We start from the raw sequence: 22546 nt of genomic DNA on the forward strand, positions 1-22546 counted from the left end.
ATGCAATAGTATGAACGCCTCGGGGGAAAATAACCAACAAAAAGAAAATCGCCTGGGGTTGCGTGAAAAGATGGAAATTAAATTTGAAAAATAATAAGATTTTTACATGTCACTTCATGTATGTTTCATCTTACAAAAAAGATGTAGCCAATAATGTTAATAAAAATCATGTCTTTGAGAGGCGACACAGACACACACCTTCAGAAAATACAGTGGGTTATCACAGTTTTCCTAAAAAGGTGGTTATCATCTTTTTTCCTAAAACTCAAACTTCAAGAAAATGACAAATCTCATTTGCAGAAATAACACTTATAACTACATATTTATAACATAATACTGATAACAAAAGTTTGACTATGCTTCTCGTAAAAGGCGACTTACGGGATCGGATGGTCAGGCTCGCTGACTTGGATGATGCATGGCATCGATCCCAATTGTGTGGATCGATGCTAATGATATCAATCGCTGGATTGTCGGGTCCAGACTCGATTATTTACAGACCACCGTCATATAGCTGGAATATTGCTGAGTGCGGCATTAAACAACAAACCAACCAACCAAATTTATGCTGAAACTGCATTGCTGTGACATCAGATTTTGGTCTTCCCTGCGTGTTGACACTGACAACACTCCACGCATCTGTGTTAAAGCAGAGGTTGTTTCCAAACCAAGCCAAACGACTCATCTGACTTCATCCAGAAACCACATCCTTGAACTTCACCCGATATCCATATGTAGTTCTGCTTCGGGCAGTGAATTTGTCTTTGAAGTCACTCAACTTGTAGAAGTCATTTCTTGACATGTCAAAAACTTTGAGCTTTGATGAAGACTCTGCAATTACCTGTCTCCAATAAACATACTGCTTGCAATGGCAAACATGATTCTCAATCAGGGCAAAATGTCTATCTGATGGCTGCATTCTATGCCCACTTAAGGGGAAATGGTGTTCAATCTTCTCAAATCGTCCTGTTGCCAAGAAGTATAGCCAAGGAAACTGTACACTCCAATTTCTTTTTTGACCTGCACAGTTGTCAGATATTGCCACGAATGTACCATCCTGGATGCTATTATCTTCAATGTATCTCTCCACACAACTACCAATATCTTCTGACCCATGACCTGCCACCAATTCATCACAGACATAACAATAGCCTGAACAACTATCATGAACGTTCAAATTGTATGTCCATATTTTGCGTTTATAGAACGCTGGTTTTATGGAAAGGTTTGGTGTCGGTAAAGCTTTCTGTGAATCAAATGTCATAACATGATATGGTTCACCTTCTGGACATCTTGACCATTGTGATTGCCGCTTGATGTTCTCTTGGCCAGCCTCTGCCTTCCTCCAGTGCAGCTCCCTGTCATTAATGATTTTTGCAGCCTTTTCTGTATTCTGCTGAAGTTTAGCTTTGTTGTACTCAATATGGAATTGATCACAATTTTAGCATGTGTCATGTTTTGGTGACTTGAAACCAATATTAAAGTCTTCAATGAATATGCACCTGTATGTATCAGCTGACACAAGCTCATAATCATTTTGTAGAGAAGACATCCTTGTAGTGCTTGAAGCATGTCTTGTTGGCATTGGCAGGACCTGCCCATATCCATCACTCTACCAGCCGACCTCAGCACTCACCTCAATTGGTGGATGGTAAGAGTCAAATGTGTAAGGAGGTGTCTCCTTAAAAGAGTTATCCCCATCGTCACGTCTATTTGTAGACGCATCTCTGCAGGTTTGAGGTGCGCTTCCAGAGGATCAGACAGCCTCAGGGCTGTGGTCTGGTGCATAGTGCAAGTGGCACATCAACAACGTAGAGTTAAAGGCGCTCATACTGGTGATAACACATTGGAAGGAGCACCTACGAAACACCCAACGAGCCATTTCCACCATCAACATCACAGTAGTCTGGCATCTGCGAAAGCAGGGAACCACTCACTCATACTCTCTGCTCAAACAGATGTTCAGGTTTTACAACCTGGTGGATCGATCCTGGTCCATCACACACCTGGAATGTCGGAATGTGCTGGCAGACACCTTATCCAGGCCAGACAGAGTGGAACCCATGGACTGGAAGCTCCACCCAGAGGCACTCCATCTCATATGTCAGAGCCTAGGTCAACCCAACATCGACCTATTTTCCACAAGCCAAACTTACCACATCAAAACATACATTTCTTCAATTACGGATCCGCAGGCATGGGCAGTCAATGCACTAAGCATCCCTTGGGAGGGGGTAAGAGTGTTTGCTTTTCCACCCCAGTACTTCTTCACAAGGTGATACATAAGATAAGGGAAACCAGGAGCCTCACTCTGATTTTGATCGCACCTGGTTTGGGGTGGTTTGTGGACCTAAGAAACCTTGCAGGAAGCGAACAGCTACTTCTACCGGAGGAATACAGAACTCCAAGCTTTAGTTCGCTCATTTTGGGGTTGAGGATCAGAAGGCCAAATTGTGTCCCTCTGCATTGGATTTGAATGGGGTACTTCGGTGTTAAGTGGAACTCGTTTTTCAAGCTCACCAAGAAGACAATGGCTGTAAGAGTGAGTGAGATTCATGCGCTCAATATCACTTGTGCATGCTTTGAGCAGGGTATGCACTGAGCAGTCCGGGTCTGGAAATGCAGGGATTTTATAGCTAAAAACCAGTTGCCAGGACGACACTATCATACTTTCACTATCCCACCATTATGGTGGGAGTGGAAGATGAGGATGAACTCTCATTATGCCCGGTGCGTGCAATACGAGTTTTCATCTGCCGCTCCAAGACTAGGCGTGGTACCCAGAAACAAATGTTTATCCCTGTTTCTTCCTCCACAACCAAAGTCAGACGCAATACCATTTCCTTATGGTTGTGAGCTATCATCCTTCAGGCTTACGAGATTGCTAATGAGATTCAGGCAGTTGCCTCGACAATGGCTCTATACAGTCATTGTTCAATTAGAGCTATCATGGAAGGATGTTTTTGGAGGTCGTCTTGTTCTTCGCCAGCCACTACTTGAGACGACGTTGAGGGTATTCGCAGTTTTGGACTGCTGGTTGTAGAGCAGCAGGTACCCAATCCGCGACGCCATAAAAGCGATTGATTCGTGTCCCGAGCCAGTCTTACCCTACTCACATACTTTCATTACTTGCTTGTTTTTTTGGTTTTTATTGCATTAACCCTAACATGGCTTGGTATCTCAGTTTCTAGACTATAGCGCCCACTATTGGCTTTTACTGTTTGTTTAATCAGATGTACTCATACTCTTGTTACCTTTCCATGGACAGGATTGGCTGATCATGATCAGTTCCCGATCTGCACAGATTTGCACCATGCGGCTGACACAACTTTTAGAGAGTTTTTATTGAGTACACATCTAAAGGTATTCTCGCCTCCATACCATCAGATACACATGCATTAAGGAGTAATGCAGGTTAAGTTTAAAAATCTATTAAACTGGGTTATTTTGTATATTTGTATATTTATCCTGCCTTACTACGTCTAAGGGCCCACCTGTCACAGACCTGCCTACAAACAGTATTTTCAGACATTTTATGTGTGACCAACAATGATATGAAGACATCAGACATCTACCACTTCCTGTATGACATGGCAGCTAGCTAGTGATTGGGGGGTCATCCTTCTGAATGGAACAGCTTCACTGCTGTCAAAAGGTTAAGTAGTGAATGCATTAAGGAATAATGCAGGATAAGTATACAAGAATAAACAATATCTTGATTTTACTAGACTGTTACATGATGTATATTTGATTTATCATGTTGAGTTGCTGTTGACAGAGCGATACCTGCTTCATTGATAATGAGTGCTACATGTATGGGGACAAGAAGCCAGATAATGACACAACTGTGTGTAACTCCTTTGAAAACTACAGAAGCTGGAGTCCAGTCAGAGGTAAGGCTTACAAATAGGTTCAGTATGAACCAGTCAGGGACAGTGTACGAAATAACTACCTGCCCACCTGCCCATGGCTGTTGGGATGCATAAAATTTTCCTACACCTGCCCGACTGTCTGGCAGATAATTTCAGACTGCTTACGTACATTCAGTTTTATTATAACTCCTCATATATTCTCAAGTAAGTGTTGGCATTATTTCTACTGAATCACAGTGCAATTTGTCTCTTACCTTTCGTGATTTTTCAATATTTTTAATGTCTGAATGCGGGCAGGTTAACTTTTAAAATTATTTCAAACACTGGTCAGGGATGAGGCTGACAAATGGGTTCAGTATGAACCAATCAGGGATGACCTGACAAATGGGTTCAGTATGAACCAATCAGGGATGAAGCTGACAAATGGGTTTAGTATGAACCAATCAGGGATGAGGCTGACAAATGGATTTAGTATGAACCAATAAGGGATGAGGCTGACAAATGGGTTTAGTATGAACCAATCAGGGATGAGGCTGACAAATGGGTTTAGTATGAACCAATCAGGGATGAGGCTGACAAATGGGTTTAGTTTGAACCAATCAGGGATGAGGCTGACAAATGGGTTTAGTATGAACCAATCAGGGATGAGGCTGACAAATGGGTTTAGTATGAACCAATCAGGGATGAGGCTGACAAATGGATTCTTCATTGACCATTCAGTGTTGGCAAAGCATTAACTTGTAATAAGTAAGATGTATTTGTTGTTGTTTCAGAAGGCTCTTAGGTGCCTGTGAGAAAATCTTTTTTAGTAACGTTTTGATATTTTGTATTCACACTTTCTATATACAAAAATAAGTTCTACAAACACTGGAAAAACTTTACTTAAAACAAGATGTAGACACTACTTTAAGAGTTATCATTTAATTCGAAAATTTACTCATATCCTAATTAAATGTTTTGAACCAACTTTAGGCAAACATCTTAAAACATTCATAGATTTTTATTTCAGTTTCTGTGGAAGCTGATTAAATTCCCCCTTATTAAGATTATGGTCTAGGAAGGGTAGTTGTATTCACTTATCTTAAAGCTCTCCAACTTTGCAAACAAACTTGTTGAAAGGAAGTGTACAGCAAGCATTGCCTACCATTGTGCAAGGTTCTCAACACCCGTTTATTTATGGTAATGTGTTATCTTGGCAACTTGTACAATATACTGTAAATCTTGAAATTAATGCGTCTCCAAATTAATACGACTGCTGACCCATATCCAAAAATGCGACTCAATATCAATGCGACCCCACCCCATCCCTAGTGGAATGATACATATCCTTGCCTTAATCCAACCTTACCCTAATCCAATCAAACAGCAAATAGCATCGCGTATAAGCGCTGAGTAGAGCACTTCCGTAAAAACAATTTGCAGTGTTTTCCTAAAATCAACACACAGTTTATTTGTTTATTCTGTTGACTGCCATTAAGGAAGTTCAAATAATTCAAACAACAGTTCAGTGATTGGTATGAGGAGAAGGTGTCAACAAACTAGAAGGCAGATGACAAGCAGGGGCTGTATATCTGAGTGCGATGAAGGCTATTGGTGCCCGTCGACACAAGTGGGTAGAATTCTTGACCCCAGAAGTGTAACTCACCGGATGCCTATTGTGTAATTCTTATTTTTCGAATGACATTGTTATATATTTGTTACAACTGCTGCTCAATCAACCATGTTTGTCTTTATATTCAAGTTGGTATTTCTGCTATCCAAAGTGTTGTTGATAGTCATTTTGGAGACCTAAATGTGAAGTTTCATTAATGCGAACAAGGACAACTCGCATTTGTTCACGTTATTTTCAAGATTTACAGTATATAATATGTCAGAGTGTTTGTTCCTAATGGAAATGTTATTCAAAGGTTACTCTGTACGCCAGTTCTTTCCAATCACAGTTGTTTTGATCAAGTTTCCCTGAGACACTGTTATATTATACAGAGAATGAAAGATGTACTTTATCCAACCTGGTCCAACAGCTGTGTGTGTAGTTTAATGAAATAGCACCGAATACTTATACTAACCAGTTGTTCATTACTTTTTTAAATTCTGTGATAATGTTGCCATTACTGCTTCTCAACCTAAGCGTGAATCAAAACTGACCTTAATGAATGCTATTAATATGATCTGACACAATAATCCGCAAATTCTTGTGACACATGCTAGATTACAAGGAAATATTTAAATTACTGGTGTACAAGACCATTCAATATCAATGAACAATTTAGAAATATTCCATTACAAATTGTAAGAAGTACATGACACCTGTCAGGTTATCGATATACACTCAACTTAATGATGAGTAGTCATTAAGAAACAATTCTTTTTCAATCAGCTAAAATTAATGTTTCCAGGCATAACGTAGGTCTTTCAAAGTACAAGTCAGTTTTGTACTCAAAGTCCATTTATTGGAGACGGAAGTTTTGATTATTTCACATACAAGATCCCCAGATGTTTTCCTGAAGCCTGACTTGATTATGCACAACATATGGCTAGGGTGATGTATAGAAGAGTGTGAGAGTTCTTCTGATCAACTCCTAACTTAAACATATTTTCTGATCCAGACTTCCTATATACAGAGAAGCTCTCTGGTTAGCTGTGAGTCTCCATATCCCTGCACCACTCCTGGACAACTAACAAAATACTATCGATAATGATTTTAGCTCCTCCCATTGAAATAATGTTTAACTTCATAAGAAATGAGTCATAAGTTTATCTCAATAAAAGCTAATTTCGATTCCCTCACAAAGACTTATGCAGCTCATTGTTTTCGCGATTAATAATTAATAATGATTGCTATTGCTTATCCCATCCTTTTTGATAACAGAAATAATCTAACCACCATAATCCAAACAATCCAGTTGGTCGTCAGCAAGAGGGTATCGTACCCACCACCTACACTAATAATACATCTCATTGCCTGTCATACCCTGTAATATTGCAGACTACCCTTACTTGCGTGATGTGCCGAGTTTGACAACTAGCTACAATGGAACAACTGATGTATTCATGTTCCACTGTAGCTTTGACTTCAGTGAGCGTGTTGATGTCAATTACTACCTTACTTGGCATCACAATGGAGATGTCTTGAGCAACGTCACTATCGAGGATGCTAATGTTACATCATATGAAATGAACATTGCTGATATAGTCAAGCTTGCTTTTAATTCAAAGGTGAGATTATGTCAATGGAAGTTGTGTTTGGTATCTAACACCTGGGAGTCTCAGAAAATATCACCAGAGTGTCTTATATAAAATATATCAAAGATAGTAAAAGTTGTGATTAAAATAATAACATTGTCTTTACTATCAACTTACTATTTATTACCTTGAATATACTAAAATAGCAAAACTCTTTTACAACTTTTATCCATTAGTGTGAATACATGTTTTCTGGTAAAAGACACCAGGGTAAGATTATATTTTACATAACTTCTTTTAAATTATTTAACAAAAACAATTGATTAAATTGAAACAATTTAACCATGTGGATTATTTGTCATCTTGAAATTGTTCAGACAACCCAAAACATATCTAATTGTTCTTCTTCATTTTGTTTTTTAAGTACTATGTTTTGTTATCATGTATAAGTGCATGTATGTGTGCATGCACCCATGTATGAAAAATGTATGAAAATGCATGAACAATACATACAGTTTACAGAATGGTTTACAAAAACATTGTTGTGCATTTGGTAGATTTACGAAAACGTTGTTGTCATTTCTGCATTTTTTAACACTTATCCAAATTGACCAGTGGTTCCAAACCACTGATTGGGAGACATATATCTCTGGATAACATATACATATCATCCTAAATCATCCCAAATATATCACAAATCATACAGATTATGGATAGTATCCTCACACATTTTATTTGTATTGGAGAAACAAATTTTTTTCAACATAAAATACACTTTGGGATAACAGGAGGAATACACTTGTGAATGTTAATGACAATGAATGATGTAATATGTACATACTTTGTAGTGCCATATCAATTTGTAAAATATTACAAAAGTATAAAAGTTATACCAATCCCATTTTACTTGTTCAGGGTTGTACATATCCTGTTCAAGGTCTGGACATACTGACAGTGGTGATATTCAAAATAAATATGTAACAAGGGTAATGACAGAAATCTACTCTTTCAGGTAACCTGCGGAGTAAGTGCCTGCTTTCCCGACAACTGCTCCAGCACCACTAGCCCACCAAAGATCAGCCCTGATTTCATTGCTGGACTAAAGGTAAAACCTCAACAAACAGTCTGATCCTGTCACTGTGTCCCTTCCATTACCTTCCCTCCACGCCCAGTACAAGACTACAATGTCTGATCCTGTCACTGTGTCCATTACCTTCCCTCCCCACCCAGTACAAGACTACAATGTCTGATCCTGTCTTTGTGTCCATTACCTTCCCTCCTCACCCAGTACAAGACTAAAATGTCAGATCCTGTCACTGTGTTCCATCCATTACCTTCCCTCCCCACCCAGTACAAGATTACAATATCTCATCTTGTCACTGTGTCCATTACCTTCCCTCCCCAGCCAGTACAAGATTACAATGTCTGATCCTGTCACTGTGTTCCATCCATTACCTTCCCTCCTCACCCAGTACAAGACTAAAATGTCAGATCCTGTCACTGTCTCAATTACTTTCCCTCCCCAGCCAGTACACGACTACAATGTCTGATCTTGTCACTGCGTCCCATCCATTACCTTCCCTCCCCACTCAGTACAAGACTACAATGTCTGATCTTGTCACTGCGTCCCATCCATTACCTTCCCTCCCCACTCAGTACAAGACTACAATGTCTGATCTTGTCACTGCGTCCCATCCATTACCTTCCCTCCCCACTCAGTACAAGACTACAATGTCTGATCTTGTCACTGCGTCCCATCCATTACCTTCCCTCCCCACTCAGTACAAGACTACAATGTCTGATCAGCTCACTTTGCTTTGCCTATGGCAGATCATTACAGAAGACATCACGCTGTATGAGGGTGGAGCAGCTGTAACAGTGGATGTCAAGACGACTGTTCCAACACAATATTTCTGTAAACTGGACAACCAGACTTGCTCAGTCAAAGTTGGTATTTCATTTACCAGACATGAAGAATACAAATGCTCTTCCACAACAAAGGCTTACTACCAGGCAGTGTATTTATCTACATCATTGTTACCGGATGAGGCTGACTGTTTACTGGAGTATCCATCATGGCCGGAGACGCTGCATGTTCCACTGATGGCAGTGAGTGACCAGCTAGTTGATGGTGACCAGGTCAGAGAGGTGATGATATCAGCCACTGTGATGTCAGGGGATCAGGTTGTGTTCAGTGGAAATGCCACAAGTGGTAAGGTGAGTAGCTTTCATTTTATAAGTTCTTATTTTGTGAATGGATGCAATAAGATTATAAGAAGACAGTGACAATTACTTGTGTGTCAGAATAGAAGTCCACATGATGTTGTTGAGGTGTAATTAATGTTTCAGGTGACAGTGAAAGACTTGGATTCCTCTTCACTGTGCCAAGCTGCACCACATGTCATCACATTTGATGGACAGTAAGTATTGGAATAATTAGTCTTCATGAATATGTTATGGACATGCAAAAGCAAATGTCAGTGAAGCCTACATCGTTGGAGTGACTGTCATTATTGCTTCTGTCAATAGAGTTTGTAGTGTTAGTGTCAGTGGAGTTAGTGTTAGTGGCGTGACTGTCAGTGGAGTTAGTATTAGTTGAACTAATGTTTGTGTACTTAGTGTTAGTGGGGCTACCCTCAGATGAGTTAGTGTCAGTGGAGCTACTGTTAGTGGGGTGGAGTGTTAGTGTAGTCATTGTTAGTGGGTTGGAGTGTTAGTGTAGTCATTGTTAGTGGGGTGGAGTGTTAGTGTAGTCATTGTTAGTGGGGTGGAGTGTTAGTGTGGTCTTGTTAGTGGGGTGGAGTGTTAGTGTAGTCATTGTTAGTGGGGTGGAGTGTTAGTGTAGTCATTGTTAGTGGGGTGGAGTGTTAGTGTAGTCATTGTTAGTGGGGTGGAGTGTTAGTGTAGTCATTGTTAGTGGGGTGGAGTGTTAGTGTAGTCATTGTTAGTGGGGTGGAGTGTTAGTGTAGATATTGTTAGTCGGGTGGAGTGTTAGTGTAGTCATTGTTAGTGGGGTGGAGTGTTTGTGTAGTCATTGTTAGTGGGGCTACCATCAGTTAAGTTGAGTTCACCGACTTCTTTTCATCATCCTTTTATGTCGTACATCTTACAGAAGAAAACTGTGTGGTGGTCATCTTAAAAGCTTTTTGTCTACATTCCAGAGCCTATGACATTTACACAGAAGGGGTGTTCAACATGTATCGCCATAGGACACTGCCATATGAGGTAAGCTAGTTTGTGGATTTGGATTCAAATGCTTCAACATTCAATATAACATGATTATGTACAGGAAGGTACATGAAAATACATTATAAGTTGTAGCAGTACTACTCAGGGTACATGTGGTTTTATGCATCCCTCGTTAGGTTTTGTACCACTCACCGGACAACGAATCTTTCTTACCAATATGTTTTAATATGCTATTTTAAAAGAATTAAAATAAATGCAAAATTGATAAAAAACAGCTGTTAAATTGAGCTGAGGTTCACTTATGTGATGTCTTGTGACTTTCATTGATTCGGAAAAAGAGTGTGCATCCTCTTGCTTCAAAGTGGGGTGTAAGGGATTTATTCTCGTAATATCAGAAATCCACGTGCAGTATGTTTTTTTGTGTCGGGGTATTAGAGATTAGTCTCCCGGCTTAGAAATATATTTTCCTCCTGGGGGGGGAGATATTTTATCAAGATCTCGTGAACCAATCAGACCTCATCATTCTAACATGAAGGTATGATAAGTGTTTTATATCTTGGCTGTATCTGGCATGAAGAGCTGTTCTCTTTCTACCAGCAAATTAGAATTAGCATAATTCATCAACTTCGGAGGAAGTTGTCAAATCAAATATACCAGACGATGTATCAGGTAGATCTCATGTATATTTTTGCCTTGCACAGGTGGAGATATTTATGCGACATGACAATGCCACAAAGTCACCACCATGTCCCTGTGCAGTGGCTGTGAAATCGGGAGATGATGTGACATTGATTAATAGATGTACCAGAGATGACACACAAGTGACAACAGTGACTACCATGTTCCTTAATGGAGACCTCACACCAAACACCAGGGTGTTTCAGTTTGATGAGGGACGCACACAACAGGTAGTTGGCAAGAAGATTTCTCCTAGTCCTGTTACAGTCTGTTTGCTTTTTTTGTGACACTTTTTGGCCCATGTCATTTATACCATTAGGTAAGATCTGTTTTTTTCCTCCACCTGAGTAAATGTAAACCCTTGTTTGAATGCTGGCTACTTTCATATGACACATGACTTGTTATCTAATCTCTTGATGAAACACAGGCTATCATTAGATTGGGTAAATTATGACTTTTACCATAAATTTGGAATAAACCCATTTTCTTATTGCTAAGTCAGATTCTTCTCACTAACCTCTGAGGGAAACAGCTGATTAGAGGGCCACAGAAATGCAGAAACTAATAATCCTAGAAAGTATTTCATTCTCAGTCATTGTTGGTAGTCATGTTGAAATAATCATAAGTAGAAATATAGGTTATAGAAGTCAACAAAAACCTTACACTTTGATGCTTGCTATATCTACGTCATACCTTTTGCATCACATTGTGTTGTGTGACACAATGGTGATGAGCAGTGTTGAACTAAACTTTGCAAAAGGTAATTATTTTAGGGTTCCCACTTCATGTTGGCTTAGAAGATAGCTATGCCTAAAACTTGGTGCCCATCATATATGTGAGTAAAGTCCAATGATGTCCAAAACAATATTTGAGTATATAATACAAAGACTTCAAAGACTGTTATTGTGTTTCTTTAATTCATGCACTCAACACATGCGGCTTCACTCAATATTTCTGCTAAGACCAAAGAATATCCTATAAAGTCTTGTCTTGGCAGAATGCATGGTGATAAACATACTGCCTTTTGAATATAGAGCTGTATGATAACTGCTAAATGTTTGAAACCTCATTCTGTTCGTGTAAATATGAATTCAATTTAGCGAAATATGTTTACCTCCAAGCTGGTCAATTATAGTGGTTTAATTTCTGGCCCCAATTGAGTTATCAGTTCAAAAAATTATCCAAAGCAATTGAACTTCATCTTCTGAAGATTGAAGTTTGAAATTGAATGCATAAATGCTTCCTTTGTAAGTTATAAGTCTTACATGACAATGACTAAACATAATACAAAAGATGAGTGTGGATTTATTCATAAAGGGTGTATCTACATGTTTTGAAAGTTTAAAATTTTAAGCATCCAACATGCCAACTTGGGTGTGTAAGCTTTGAGACAGCTGGACAGATGGATAATTAGCGTAAATGCATTTTTGTCACAAGTACTCCATTGTGAGAAATTATCCTGTTTTACCCTCCCTGCTTTTAGGTTCACTTCCCAAGTGGGACATACGTGATTGCTACTGATGTTGGAAGCTCTGAATGCCTGGATGTGTGGGTGCAGCCTTCTGCTATGGACTACAAGTTGACAGAGGGACTCTGTGGCTCCTATGATGGCAACTCAACCAATGACCGGGAAGCAGGGGAGGAGTTCTCCATTAGTTGGAGGTTAGGGTTCTCCTCATTCAACAGTTTTTGAGTAGTGATTGCACATCTATCAATAATATTATCAGTGATACTACACACAAGTGTTTATTTTCTGAAAATGAATTCCCTTATTGATTACAAAGATTGATATCGAGATCTTAGATCTGAGATCCTGAGAATATTTAGCTCACAGACGTGAGCTTTTGATAAATACCTGTGGCATATGACAACTGCAACATGATACATGACAGTATGCCAGTATGGCAGTATGACAAAAGCACAATCATATACTACATTGCAGTATAAAACATATCAGTATGACAGTATGGCAGTATGACAAAAGCACAATCATATACTACATTACAGTATAAAACATGACAGTATGACAGTATGGCAGTATGACAAAAGCAGAATCATATACTACATTACAGTATAAAACATGACAGTATGACAGTATGGCAGTATGACAAAAGCACAATCATATACTACATTTCAGTATAAAACATAACAGTATGACAGTATGGCAGTATGACAAAAGCACAATCATATACTACATTTCAGTATAAAACATGACAGTATGGCAGTATGACAAAAGCACAATCATATACTACATTACAGTATAAAACATGACAGTATGGCAGTATGACAAAAGCACAATCATATACTACATTACAGTATAAAACATGACAGTATGGCAGTATGACAAAAGCACAATCATATACTACATTTCAGTATAAAACATGACAGTATGGCAGTATGACAAAAGCACAATCATATACTACATTACAGTATAAAACATGACAGTATGACAGTATGGCAGTATGACAAAAGCACAATCATATACTACATTTCAGTATAAAACATGACAGTATGACAGTATGACAAAAGCACAATCATATACTACATTTCAGTATAAAACATGACAGTATGGCAGTATGACAAAAGCACAATCATATACTACATTGCAGTATAAAATATGACAGTATGACAGTATGGCAGTATGACAAAAGCACAATCATATACTACATTTCAGTATAAAACATGACAGTATGGCAGTATGACAAAAGCACAATCATATACTACATTACAGTATAAAACATGACAGTATGACAGTATGGCAGTATGACAAAAGCACAATCATATACTACATTTCAGTATAAAACATGACAGTATGGCAGTATGACAAAAGCACAATCATATACTACATTACAGTATAAAACATGACAGTATGGCAGTATGACAAAAGCACGATCATATACTACATTGCAGTATAAAACATGACAGTATGGCAGTATGACAAAAGCACAATCATATACTACATTACAGTATAAAACATGACAGTATGACAGTATGGCAGTATGACAAAAGCACAATCATATACTACATTACAGTATAAAACATGACAGTATGACAGTATGGCAGTATGACAAAAGCACAATCATATACTACATTACAGTATAAAACATGACAGTATGACAGTATGGCAGTATGACAAAAGCACAATCATATACTACATTACAGTATAAAACATGACAGTATGGCAGTATGACAAAAGCACAATCATATACTACATTGCAGTATAAAACATGACAGTATGACAGTATGGCAGTATGACAAAAGCACAATCATATACTACATTGCAGTATAAAACATGACAGTATGGCAGTATGACAAAAGCACAATCATATACTACATTGCAGTATAAAACATGACAGTATGACAGTATATCAGTATGACAAAAGCATAATCATATACTACATTTCAGTATAAAACATGACAGTATGACAGTATGACAAAAGCACAATCATATACTACATTACAGTATAAAACATGACAGTATGACAGTATGGCAGTATGACAAAAGCACAATCATATACTACATTATGGTATAAAACATGACAGTATGGCAGTATGACAAAAGCACAATCATATACTACATTGCAGTATAAAACATATCAGTATGACAGTATGGCAGTATGACAAAAGCACAATCATATACTACATTACAGTATAAAACATGACAGTATGACAGTATGGCAGTATGACAAAAGCACAATCATATACTACATTGCAGTATAAAACATGACAGTATGACAGTATGGCAGTATGACAAAAGCACAATCATATACTACATTACAGTATAAAACATGACAGTATGACAATATGGCAGTATGACAAAAGCACAATCATATACTACATTACAGTATAAAACATGACAGTATGACAAGTATAACTGTGACAATTGACAACCTGATAAAAAAACTAGTATGACAAATTAGTGTATAGCTACATATATCTGAAGTGAGTGAGTTGGGTTTAATGCCGCTTTTTAAAGTATTCTAGTTATATCATGGCATGTCAGCTTAATTTGATGCAGGTCTTAGATATTTACCACTTCAGTGAAACTCACAAGCTTGGGTATGGTGCTGACAAACCTAGAAACATAATTGGGGAGAACTGGGATTCGAACCCACAATCATTGAATTCTTGGCATGCCCAAGGGACGCAACTCTGCACAGCGAATCGCAGTGCCTTAGACAACTGGGCCTCCCGTGCCCCCACATATATATATGAAAGCAACCTTGATGAGTTGATGACTTTAGCAATAGTGAGTTAACCTGTCTCGAAGTTGTCCTTAAAGTTGTCTTGAATCAATTGCCTAAGGCCATCCTCCCCAAACATGAGCAAATATAAAGACATAGCTATTATTGTGCGTTTGGGAAACCTATTTGGTATGGACACATGGAAGGAAGGACAGCAGACGAAGACATGTTAACTATGCAGATTGCTTGATACTTGTTAATATGCTAATATTCATCCTCTGTATCTCCAGGGCTAGCATTTCGGTAAACCTACACTAACCCCTGGACCCATCCCCATGGTTCTCACAATGTTATATCACCCACCTTGATTTCCATTCACATTTTACAGACCAATTAAACTTTGAGATAAGGAAAAAGAAAATGGGTAAGGGAGATTGACATCAAGATATCCTTTCCATTAAAAAGATTTTTGAGGGATTTGTTTTCTGTGACAGTTAAAGTTTCAGTGTTGAATTTCACTCAAACTCTGTTGTAATGAATGGGACTGGCTGCCATGTTGTTGATATGGTCAACCCAATAATGAAACTGGTTTGTAACTTGCATTGTGATTGGTCCTTTACATCGAGTAGCAAAGCAAATCAAATTGGCAAATGAAAATCAATGGCTAGTATTTTAAGATTGCAGGAACCACGGGAATGGATCCAAGGTTTAGTGTACGTTTATTGAAATGTGAGTTATGGAGATACAGAGGATGACTAATATTTGTCAAAGCTTTAAACTAATCTAACTTTTTTTCATTCTCAGAGTGAAGAAGAATGAAGACTTCTTGTCTGGTATTTGTTCTGAAGACCCTGCTGAGACCATGTCAGCCCCTGTTTTATGCAAATGTGGTGATGCAGACTCTACTGTAGGCTGTGGTGCAGACATCAGCATCTTCACATGTCATCCTGTTGAAGGTGAGGCCTAGGCTACTCACATATCTGACCCATAAAGATCTGAGGCCTGGTGAAGGTGAGGCTATCTGCCTTGTGAAAGTGAGGCTGTCTCCCTGGTGAAGGTGAGGCTGTCTGCCTGGTGAAGGTGAGGCTGTCTGCTTGGTGAAGGTGAGGCTGTCTCCCTGGTTAAGGTGAAGCTGTCTGCCTGTTGAAGGTGAGTCTGTCTGCCTAGTGAAGGTGAGGCTGTCTGCTTGGTGAAGGTGAGGCTGTCTACCTGGTGAAGGTGAAGCTGTCTGCCTGTTGAAGGTGAGGCTGTCTCCCTGGTGAAGGTTAGGCTGTCTGCCTGGTGAAGGTGAGGCTATCTGCCTGGTGAAGGCAAGGCTGTCTCCCTGGTGAAAATGTCTGTCTGCCTGGTGAAGGTGAGGCTGTCTGCCTGGTGAAGGTTAGGCTGTCTGCCTGGTGAAGGCAAGGCTGTCTCCCTGGTGAAAATGTCTGTCTGCCTGGTGAAGGTGAGGCTGACTGCCTGGTGAAGGTAAGGCTGTGAGGCTGTCTGCCTGCTGAAGGTGAGGCTGTCTGCCTGGTGAAGGTGAGACTGTCTGCTTGGTGAAGGTGAGGCTGTCTGCCTGGTGAAGGTAATTGTCTGTGAGGCTGTCTGCCTGGTGAAGGTAGGGCTGTGAGGCTGTCTGCCTGGTGAAGGTAAGGCTGTGAGGCTTCTGCCTGGTGAAGGTAAGGCTGTGAGGCTGTCTGCCTGGTGAAGGTAAGGCTGTGAGGCTGTCTGCCTGGTGAAGTTGAGGCTGTCTGCCTGGTGAAGGTGAGGCTGTCTGCCTGGTGAAGGTGAGGCTGTGAGGCTTCTGCCTGGCGATGTTGAGGCTGTCTGCCTGGTGAAGGTGAGGCTGTCTGCCTGGTGAAGGTAAGGCTGTGAGGCTGTCTGCCTGGTGAAGGTGAGGCTGTCTGCCTGGTGAAGGTAAGGCTGTGAGACTGTCTGACTGGTGAAGGTAAGGCTGTGAGGCTTCTGCCTGGTGAAGGTAAGGCTGTGAGGCTGTCTGCCTGGTGAAGGTGAGGCTGTCTGCCTGGTGAAGGTAGGGCTGTGAGGCTGTCTCCCTGGTGAAGGTGAGGCTGTCTGCCTGGTGAAGGTAAGGCTGTGAGGCTTCTGCCTGGTGAAGGTGAGGCGGTCAGCCTGGTGAAGGTAAGGCTGTGAGGCTGTCTGCCTGGTGAAGGTAAGGCTGTGAGGCTGTCTGCCTGGTGAAGGTAATTGTCTGTGAGGCTGTCTGCCTGGTGAAGGTAATTGTCTGTGAGGCTGTCTGCCTGGTGAAGGTGAGGCTGTGAGGCTGTCTGCCTGGTGAAGGTAATTGTCTGTGAGGCTGTCTGCCTGGTGAAGGTAAGGCTGTGAGGCTTCTGCCTGGTGAAGGTAAGGCTGTCTGCCTGGTGAAGGTAAGGCTGTGAGGCTTCTGCCTGGTGAAGGTGAGGCGGTCAGCCTGGTGAAGGTAAGGCTGTGAGGCTGTCTGCCTGGTGAAGGTAAGGCTGTGAGGCTGTCTGCCTGGTGAAGGTAATTGTCTGTGAGGCTGTCTGCCTGGTGAAGGTAATTGTCTGTGAGGCTGTCTGCCTGGTGAAGGTGAGGCTGTGAGGCTGTCTGCCTGGTGAAGGTAATTGTCTGTGAGGCTGTCTGCCTGGTGAAGGTAAGGCTGTGAGGCTTCTGCCTGGTGAAGGTGAGGCTGTCTGCCTGGTGAAGGTAAGGCTGTGAGGCTTCTGCCTGGTGAAGGTAAGGCTGTGAGGCTGTCTGCCTGGCAAAGGTGAGGCTGTCTCCCTGGTGTTGAGGCTGTCTGCCTGGTGAAGGTGAGGCTGTCTTCCTGGTGAAGGTGAGACTGTCTGCTTGGTGAAGGTGAGGCTGTCTGCCTGGTGAAGGTAATTGTCTGTGAGGCTGTCTGCCTGGTGAAGGTAGGGCTGTGAGGCTGTCTGCCTGGTGAAGGTAAGGCTGTGAGGCTGTCTGCCTGGTGAAGGTAAGGCTGTGAGGCTGTCTGCCTGGTGAAGGTAAGGCTGTGAGGCTTCTGCCTGGTGAAGGTGAGGCTGTCTGCCTGGTGAAGGTAAGGCTGTGAGGCTTCTGCCTGGTGAAGGTAAGGCTGTGAGGCTGTCTGCCTGGCAAAGGTGAGGCTGTCCCTCTGGTGTTGAGGCTGTCTGCCTGGTGAAGGTGAGGCTGTCTTCCTGGTGAAGGTGAGACTGTCTGCTTGGTGAAGGTGAGGCTGTCTGCCTGGTGAAGGTAATTGTCTGTGAGGCTGTCTGCCTGGTGAAGGTAGGGCTGTGAGGCTGTCTGCCTGGTGAAGGTAAGGCTGTGAGGCTTCTGCCTGGTGAAGGTAAGGCTGTGAGGCTGTCTGCCTGGTGAAGGTAAGGCTGTGAGGCTGTCTGCCTGGTGAAGTTGAGGCTGTCTGCCTGGTGAAGGTGAGGCTGTCTGCCTGGTGAAGGTGAGGCTGTGAGGCTTCTGCCTGGCGATGTTGAGGCTGTCTGCCTGGTGAAGGTGAGGCTGTCTGCCTGGTGAAGGTAAGGCTGTGAGGCTGTCTGCCTGGTGAAGGTGAGGCTGTCTGCCTGGTGAAGGTAAGGCTGTGAGACTGTCTGACTAGTGAAGGTAAGGCTGTGAGGCTTCTGCCTGGTGAAGGTAAGGCTGTGAGGCTGTCTGCCTGGTGAAGGTGAGGCTGTCTGCCTGGTGAAGGTAGGGCTGTGAGGCTGTCTGCCTGGTGAAGGTGAGGCTGTCTGCCTGGTGAAGGTAAGGCTGTGAGGCTTCCGCCTGGTGAAGGTGAGGCGGTCAGCCTGGTGAAGGTAAGGCTGTGAGGCTGTCTGCCTGGTGAAGGTAAGGCTGTGAGGCTGTCTGCCTGGTGAAGGTAATTGTCTGTGAGGCTGTCTCCCTGGTGAAGGTTAGGCTGTCTGCCTGGTGAAGGTGAGGCTGACTGCCTGGTGAAGGTAAGGCTGTGAGGCTGTCTGCCTGGCAAAGGTGAGGCTGTCTTCCTGGTGTTGAGGCTGTCTGCCTGGTGAAGGTGAGGCTGTCTGCCTGGTGAAGGTGAGACTGTCTGCTTGGTGAAGGTGAGGCTGTCTGCCTGGTGAAGGTAATTGTCTGTGAGGCTGTCTGCCTGGTGAAGGTAGGGCTGTGAGGCTGTCTGCCTGGTGAAGGTAAGGCTGTGAGGCTTCTGCCTGGTGAAGGTAAGGCTGTGAGGCTGTCTGCCTGGTGAAGGTAAGGCTGTGAGGCTGTCTGCCTGGTGAAGTTGAGGCTGTCTGCCTGGTGAAGGTGAGGCTGTCTGCCTGGTGAAGGTGAGGCTGTGAGGCTTCTGCCTGGCGATGTTGAGGCTGTCTGCCTGGTGAAGGTGAGGCTGTCTGCCTGGTGAAGGTAAGGCTGTGAGGCTGTCTGCCTGGTGAAGGTGAGGCTGTCTGCCTGGTGAAGGTAAGGCTGTGAGACTGTCTGCCTGGTGCGGGTAAGGCTGTGAGGCTTCTGCCTGGTGAAGGTAAGGCTGTGAGGCTGTCTGCCTGGTGAAGGTGAGGCTGTCTGCCTGGTGAAGGTAGGGCTGTGAGGCTGTCTGCCTGGTGAAGGTGAGGCTGTCTGCCTGGTGAAGGTAAGGCTGTGAGGCTTCTGCCTGGTGAAGGTGAGGCGGTCAGCCTGGTGAAGGTAAGGCTGTGAGGCTGTCTGCCTGGTGAAGGTAAGGCTGTGAGGTTGTCTGCCTGGTGAAGGTGAGGCTGTGAGGCTGTCTGCCTGGTGAAGGTAATTGTCTGTGAGGCTGTCTGCCTGGTGAAGGTAATTGTCTGTGAGGCTGTCTGCCTGGTGAAGGTGAGGCTGTGAGGCTGTCTGCCTGGTGAAGGTAATTGTCTGTGAGGCTGTCTGCCTGGTGAAGGTAAGGCTGTGAGGCTTCTGCCAGGTGAAGGTGAGGCTGTCTGCCTGGTGAAGGTAAGGCTGTGAGGCTTCTGCCTGGTGAAGGTAAGGCTGTGAGGCTGTCTGCCTGGTGAAGGTGAGGCTGTCTGCCTGGTGAAGGTGAGGCGGTCTGCCTTGTGAAGGTAAGGCTGTGAGGCTGTCTGCCTGGTGAAGGTAAGGCTGTGAGGCTTCTGCCTGGTGAAGGTGAGGCTGTCTGCCTGGTGAAGGTAGGGCTGTGAGGCTGTCTGCCTGGTGAAGGTGAGGCTGTCTGCCTGGTGAAGGTAAGGCTGTGAGGCTTCTGCCTGGTGAAGGTGAGGCGGTCAGCCTGGTGAAGGTAAGGCTGTGAGGCTGTCTGCCTGGTGAAGGTAAGGCTGTGAGGCTTCTGCCTGGTGAAGGTGAGGCTGTCTGCCTGGTGAAGGTAAGGCTGTGAGGCTTCTGCCTGGTGAAGGTAAGGCTGTGAGGCTGTCTGCCTGGTGAAGGTGAGGCTGTCTGCCTGGTGAAGGTGAGGCGGTCAGCCTGGTGAAGGTAAGGCTGTGAGGCTGTCTGCCTGGTGAAGGTAAGGCTGTGAGGCTTCTGCCTGGTGAAGGTAAGGCTGTGAGGCTGTCTGCCTGGTGAAGGTAAGGCTGTGAGGCTGTCTGCCTGGTGAAGGTAAGGCTGTGAGGCTTCTGCCTGGTGAAGGTAAGGCTGTGAGGCTGTCTGCCTGGTGAAGGTAAGGCTGTGAGGCTGTCTGCCTGGTGAAGGTAAGGCTGTGAGGCTTCTGCCTGGTGAAGGTAAGGCTGTGAGGCTGTCTGCCTGGTGAAGGTGAGGCTGTGAGACTGTCTGCCTGGTGAAGGTGAGGCTGTCTGCCTGGTGAAGGTGAGGCTGTCTGCCTTGTGAAGGTGAGGCTGTGAGGCTTCTGCCTGGTGAAGGTGAGGCTGTCTGCCTGGTGAAGGTAAGGCTGTGAGGCTGTCTGCCTGGTGAAGGTGAGGCTGTGAGGCTTCTGCCTGGTGAAGGTGAGGCTGTCTGCCTGGTGAAGGTAAGGCTGTGAGGCTGTCTGCTTGGTGAAGGTGAGGCTGTGAGGCTGTCTGCCTGGTGAAGGTGAGGCTGTGAGACTGTCTGCCTGGTGAAGGTGAGGCTGTCTGCCTGGTGAAGGTGAGGCTGTCTGCCTTGTGAAGGTGAGGCTGTGAGGCTGTCTGCCTGGTGAAGGTGAGGCTGTCTGCCTTGTGAAGGTGAGGCTGTGAGGCTTCTGCCTGGTGAAGGTGAGGCTGTCTGCCTGGTGAAGGTAAGGCTGTGAGGCTTCTACTTGGGGAAGGTGAGGCTTCTACTTGGGGAAGGTGAGGCTGTCTGCCTGGTGAAGGGGAGACTACTATATCTGGTTGAGGAGATATGTTGCTACTCATTGCTAGTCAGGCAGTCTAATTTACAATGTTCATGTACATGTACTTCCATCAATTTCAGGTGTGGATAAGACAGATTTTTTCATCAAGATGTCATCACGTCCTCTTGGTTGCCCAGGACAACTCTCACAGAAATTTGTTTATGTATACGAAGAAGAGTTCAAATTTGAGGTTTGTGACATTTCTTTTGGGATTTAAGAAATGATAACATGTGATAGATTTGCATTTTTCTAAGACCCTAAATCATTTTGGAATTTTCTTCAACATTAAGCTGACATGCTTTAGCTAAAATACTGTTCAAAGCAGCACTAAACTTACTGGTTTAGACTGGTTTAGACTCATGAAGCTACTTCCAACCCTTTGGTCATATAATCACAGGTGACTTTTCTATTGTTGAAAATGGGGGTGTAGGGGTGTGATTGTGAGGTGTTTGTATGAGAAAATGGCCCAGTTCAATTTTTTAAAAACAAATTGTTTATTCACTTGAAAATTATTTAGTTATTGGTAATTTATCATAGGTGGAGTGGGATGGCAGTTGAGGTGGGTGGGATGAATTAATGGGGGGCGGGGGGGGAGAGGGCACACAACAAAGTATGATGCAATCCTTAGACCAATCCCACCCACCCACCCACTAATATATGACCTATCCATAATACAACACGAGTTTGCCACTAACGTGGCTATATCCATAACCCCTGTTGCAGAATTTATGACAAAATTAAATCTAAACAAACCCTAACCTTTAACCGACGTGGAACTTGTCATGTAAATTGTCAAAAAAAGTCCATCTTGTTGCCATGGAAACATAAAAAAATAAATATTTCTAATATTTCGAAATAGCAAAAGGCACCAGTTCAGCATGTACCTGACAGACCTTCAAAGTTTGATGAAAAAATATTGAACGGTTTATGAGTTATGCTCCGGAAACAAACCCTACCCTCACAGAACCTAAGTCCATCTGGTTGCCATGGAAACGTAAAAAATTAAAATTCTAAAATTTCGAAATAGGAAAAGGCACCAGTTAAGCATGTACTTGACAGACCTGCAAAGTTTCATGAAAAAATATTGAACGGTTTCTGAGTTATGCTCTGGAAACGATACTTGACGGACGGACGGATGGACGGACGGAGCCCGTTTCTATAACTCCCACCAACTTTGTTGGGCGGGGGTAATAAAGGGAGGACTTTTAGGACAGAGTATATTTGAGTCAAATGCAATTAATGACATGTTGATTCTCAAAAAC

At 42.9% G+C, this 22546-nt stretch overlaps 1 protein-coding gene across 1 annotated transcript in view; it reads left to right on the top strand.

Annotated features, from left to right (window-relative positions):
• LOC139453352 (uncharacterized) overlaps positions 1–22546 on the top strand; it is a 318833-nt gene that overhangs the window by 95469 nt on the left and 200818 nt on the right. Inside the window, exons 49-58 of the mRNA XM_071235025.1 lie at positions 3779–3893; positions 6859–7088; positions 8068–8160; positions 8886–9272; positions 9405–9475; positions 10217–10280; positions 10946–11152; positions 12406–12584; positions 15911–16062; positions 21365–21474. Coding sequence (XP_071091126.1) covers positions 3779–3893; positions 6859–7088; positions 8068–8160; positions 8886–9272; positions 9405–9475; positions 10217–10280; positions 10946–11152; positions 12406–12584; positions 15911–16062; positions 21365–21474 — 1608 coding nt within the window. The remainder of the gene's footprint in view (positions 1–3778; positions 3894–6858; positions 7089–8067; positions 8161–8885; positions 9273–9404; positions 9476–10216; positions 10281–10945; positions 11153–12405; positions 12585–15910; positions 16063–21364; positions 21475–22546) is intronic.

The sequence above is a fragment of the Haliotis cracherodii genome, unplaced genomic scaffold (assembly GCF_022045235.1).
Source record: "Haliotis cracherodii isolate W230 unplaced genomic scaffold, xgHalCrac1.p SCAF_9, whole genome shotgun sequence".
NCBI classification, from domain to species: Eukaryota; Metazoa; Mollusca; class Gastropoda; order Lepetellida; family Haliotidae; genus Haliotis; species Haliotis cracherodii.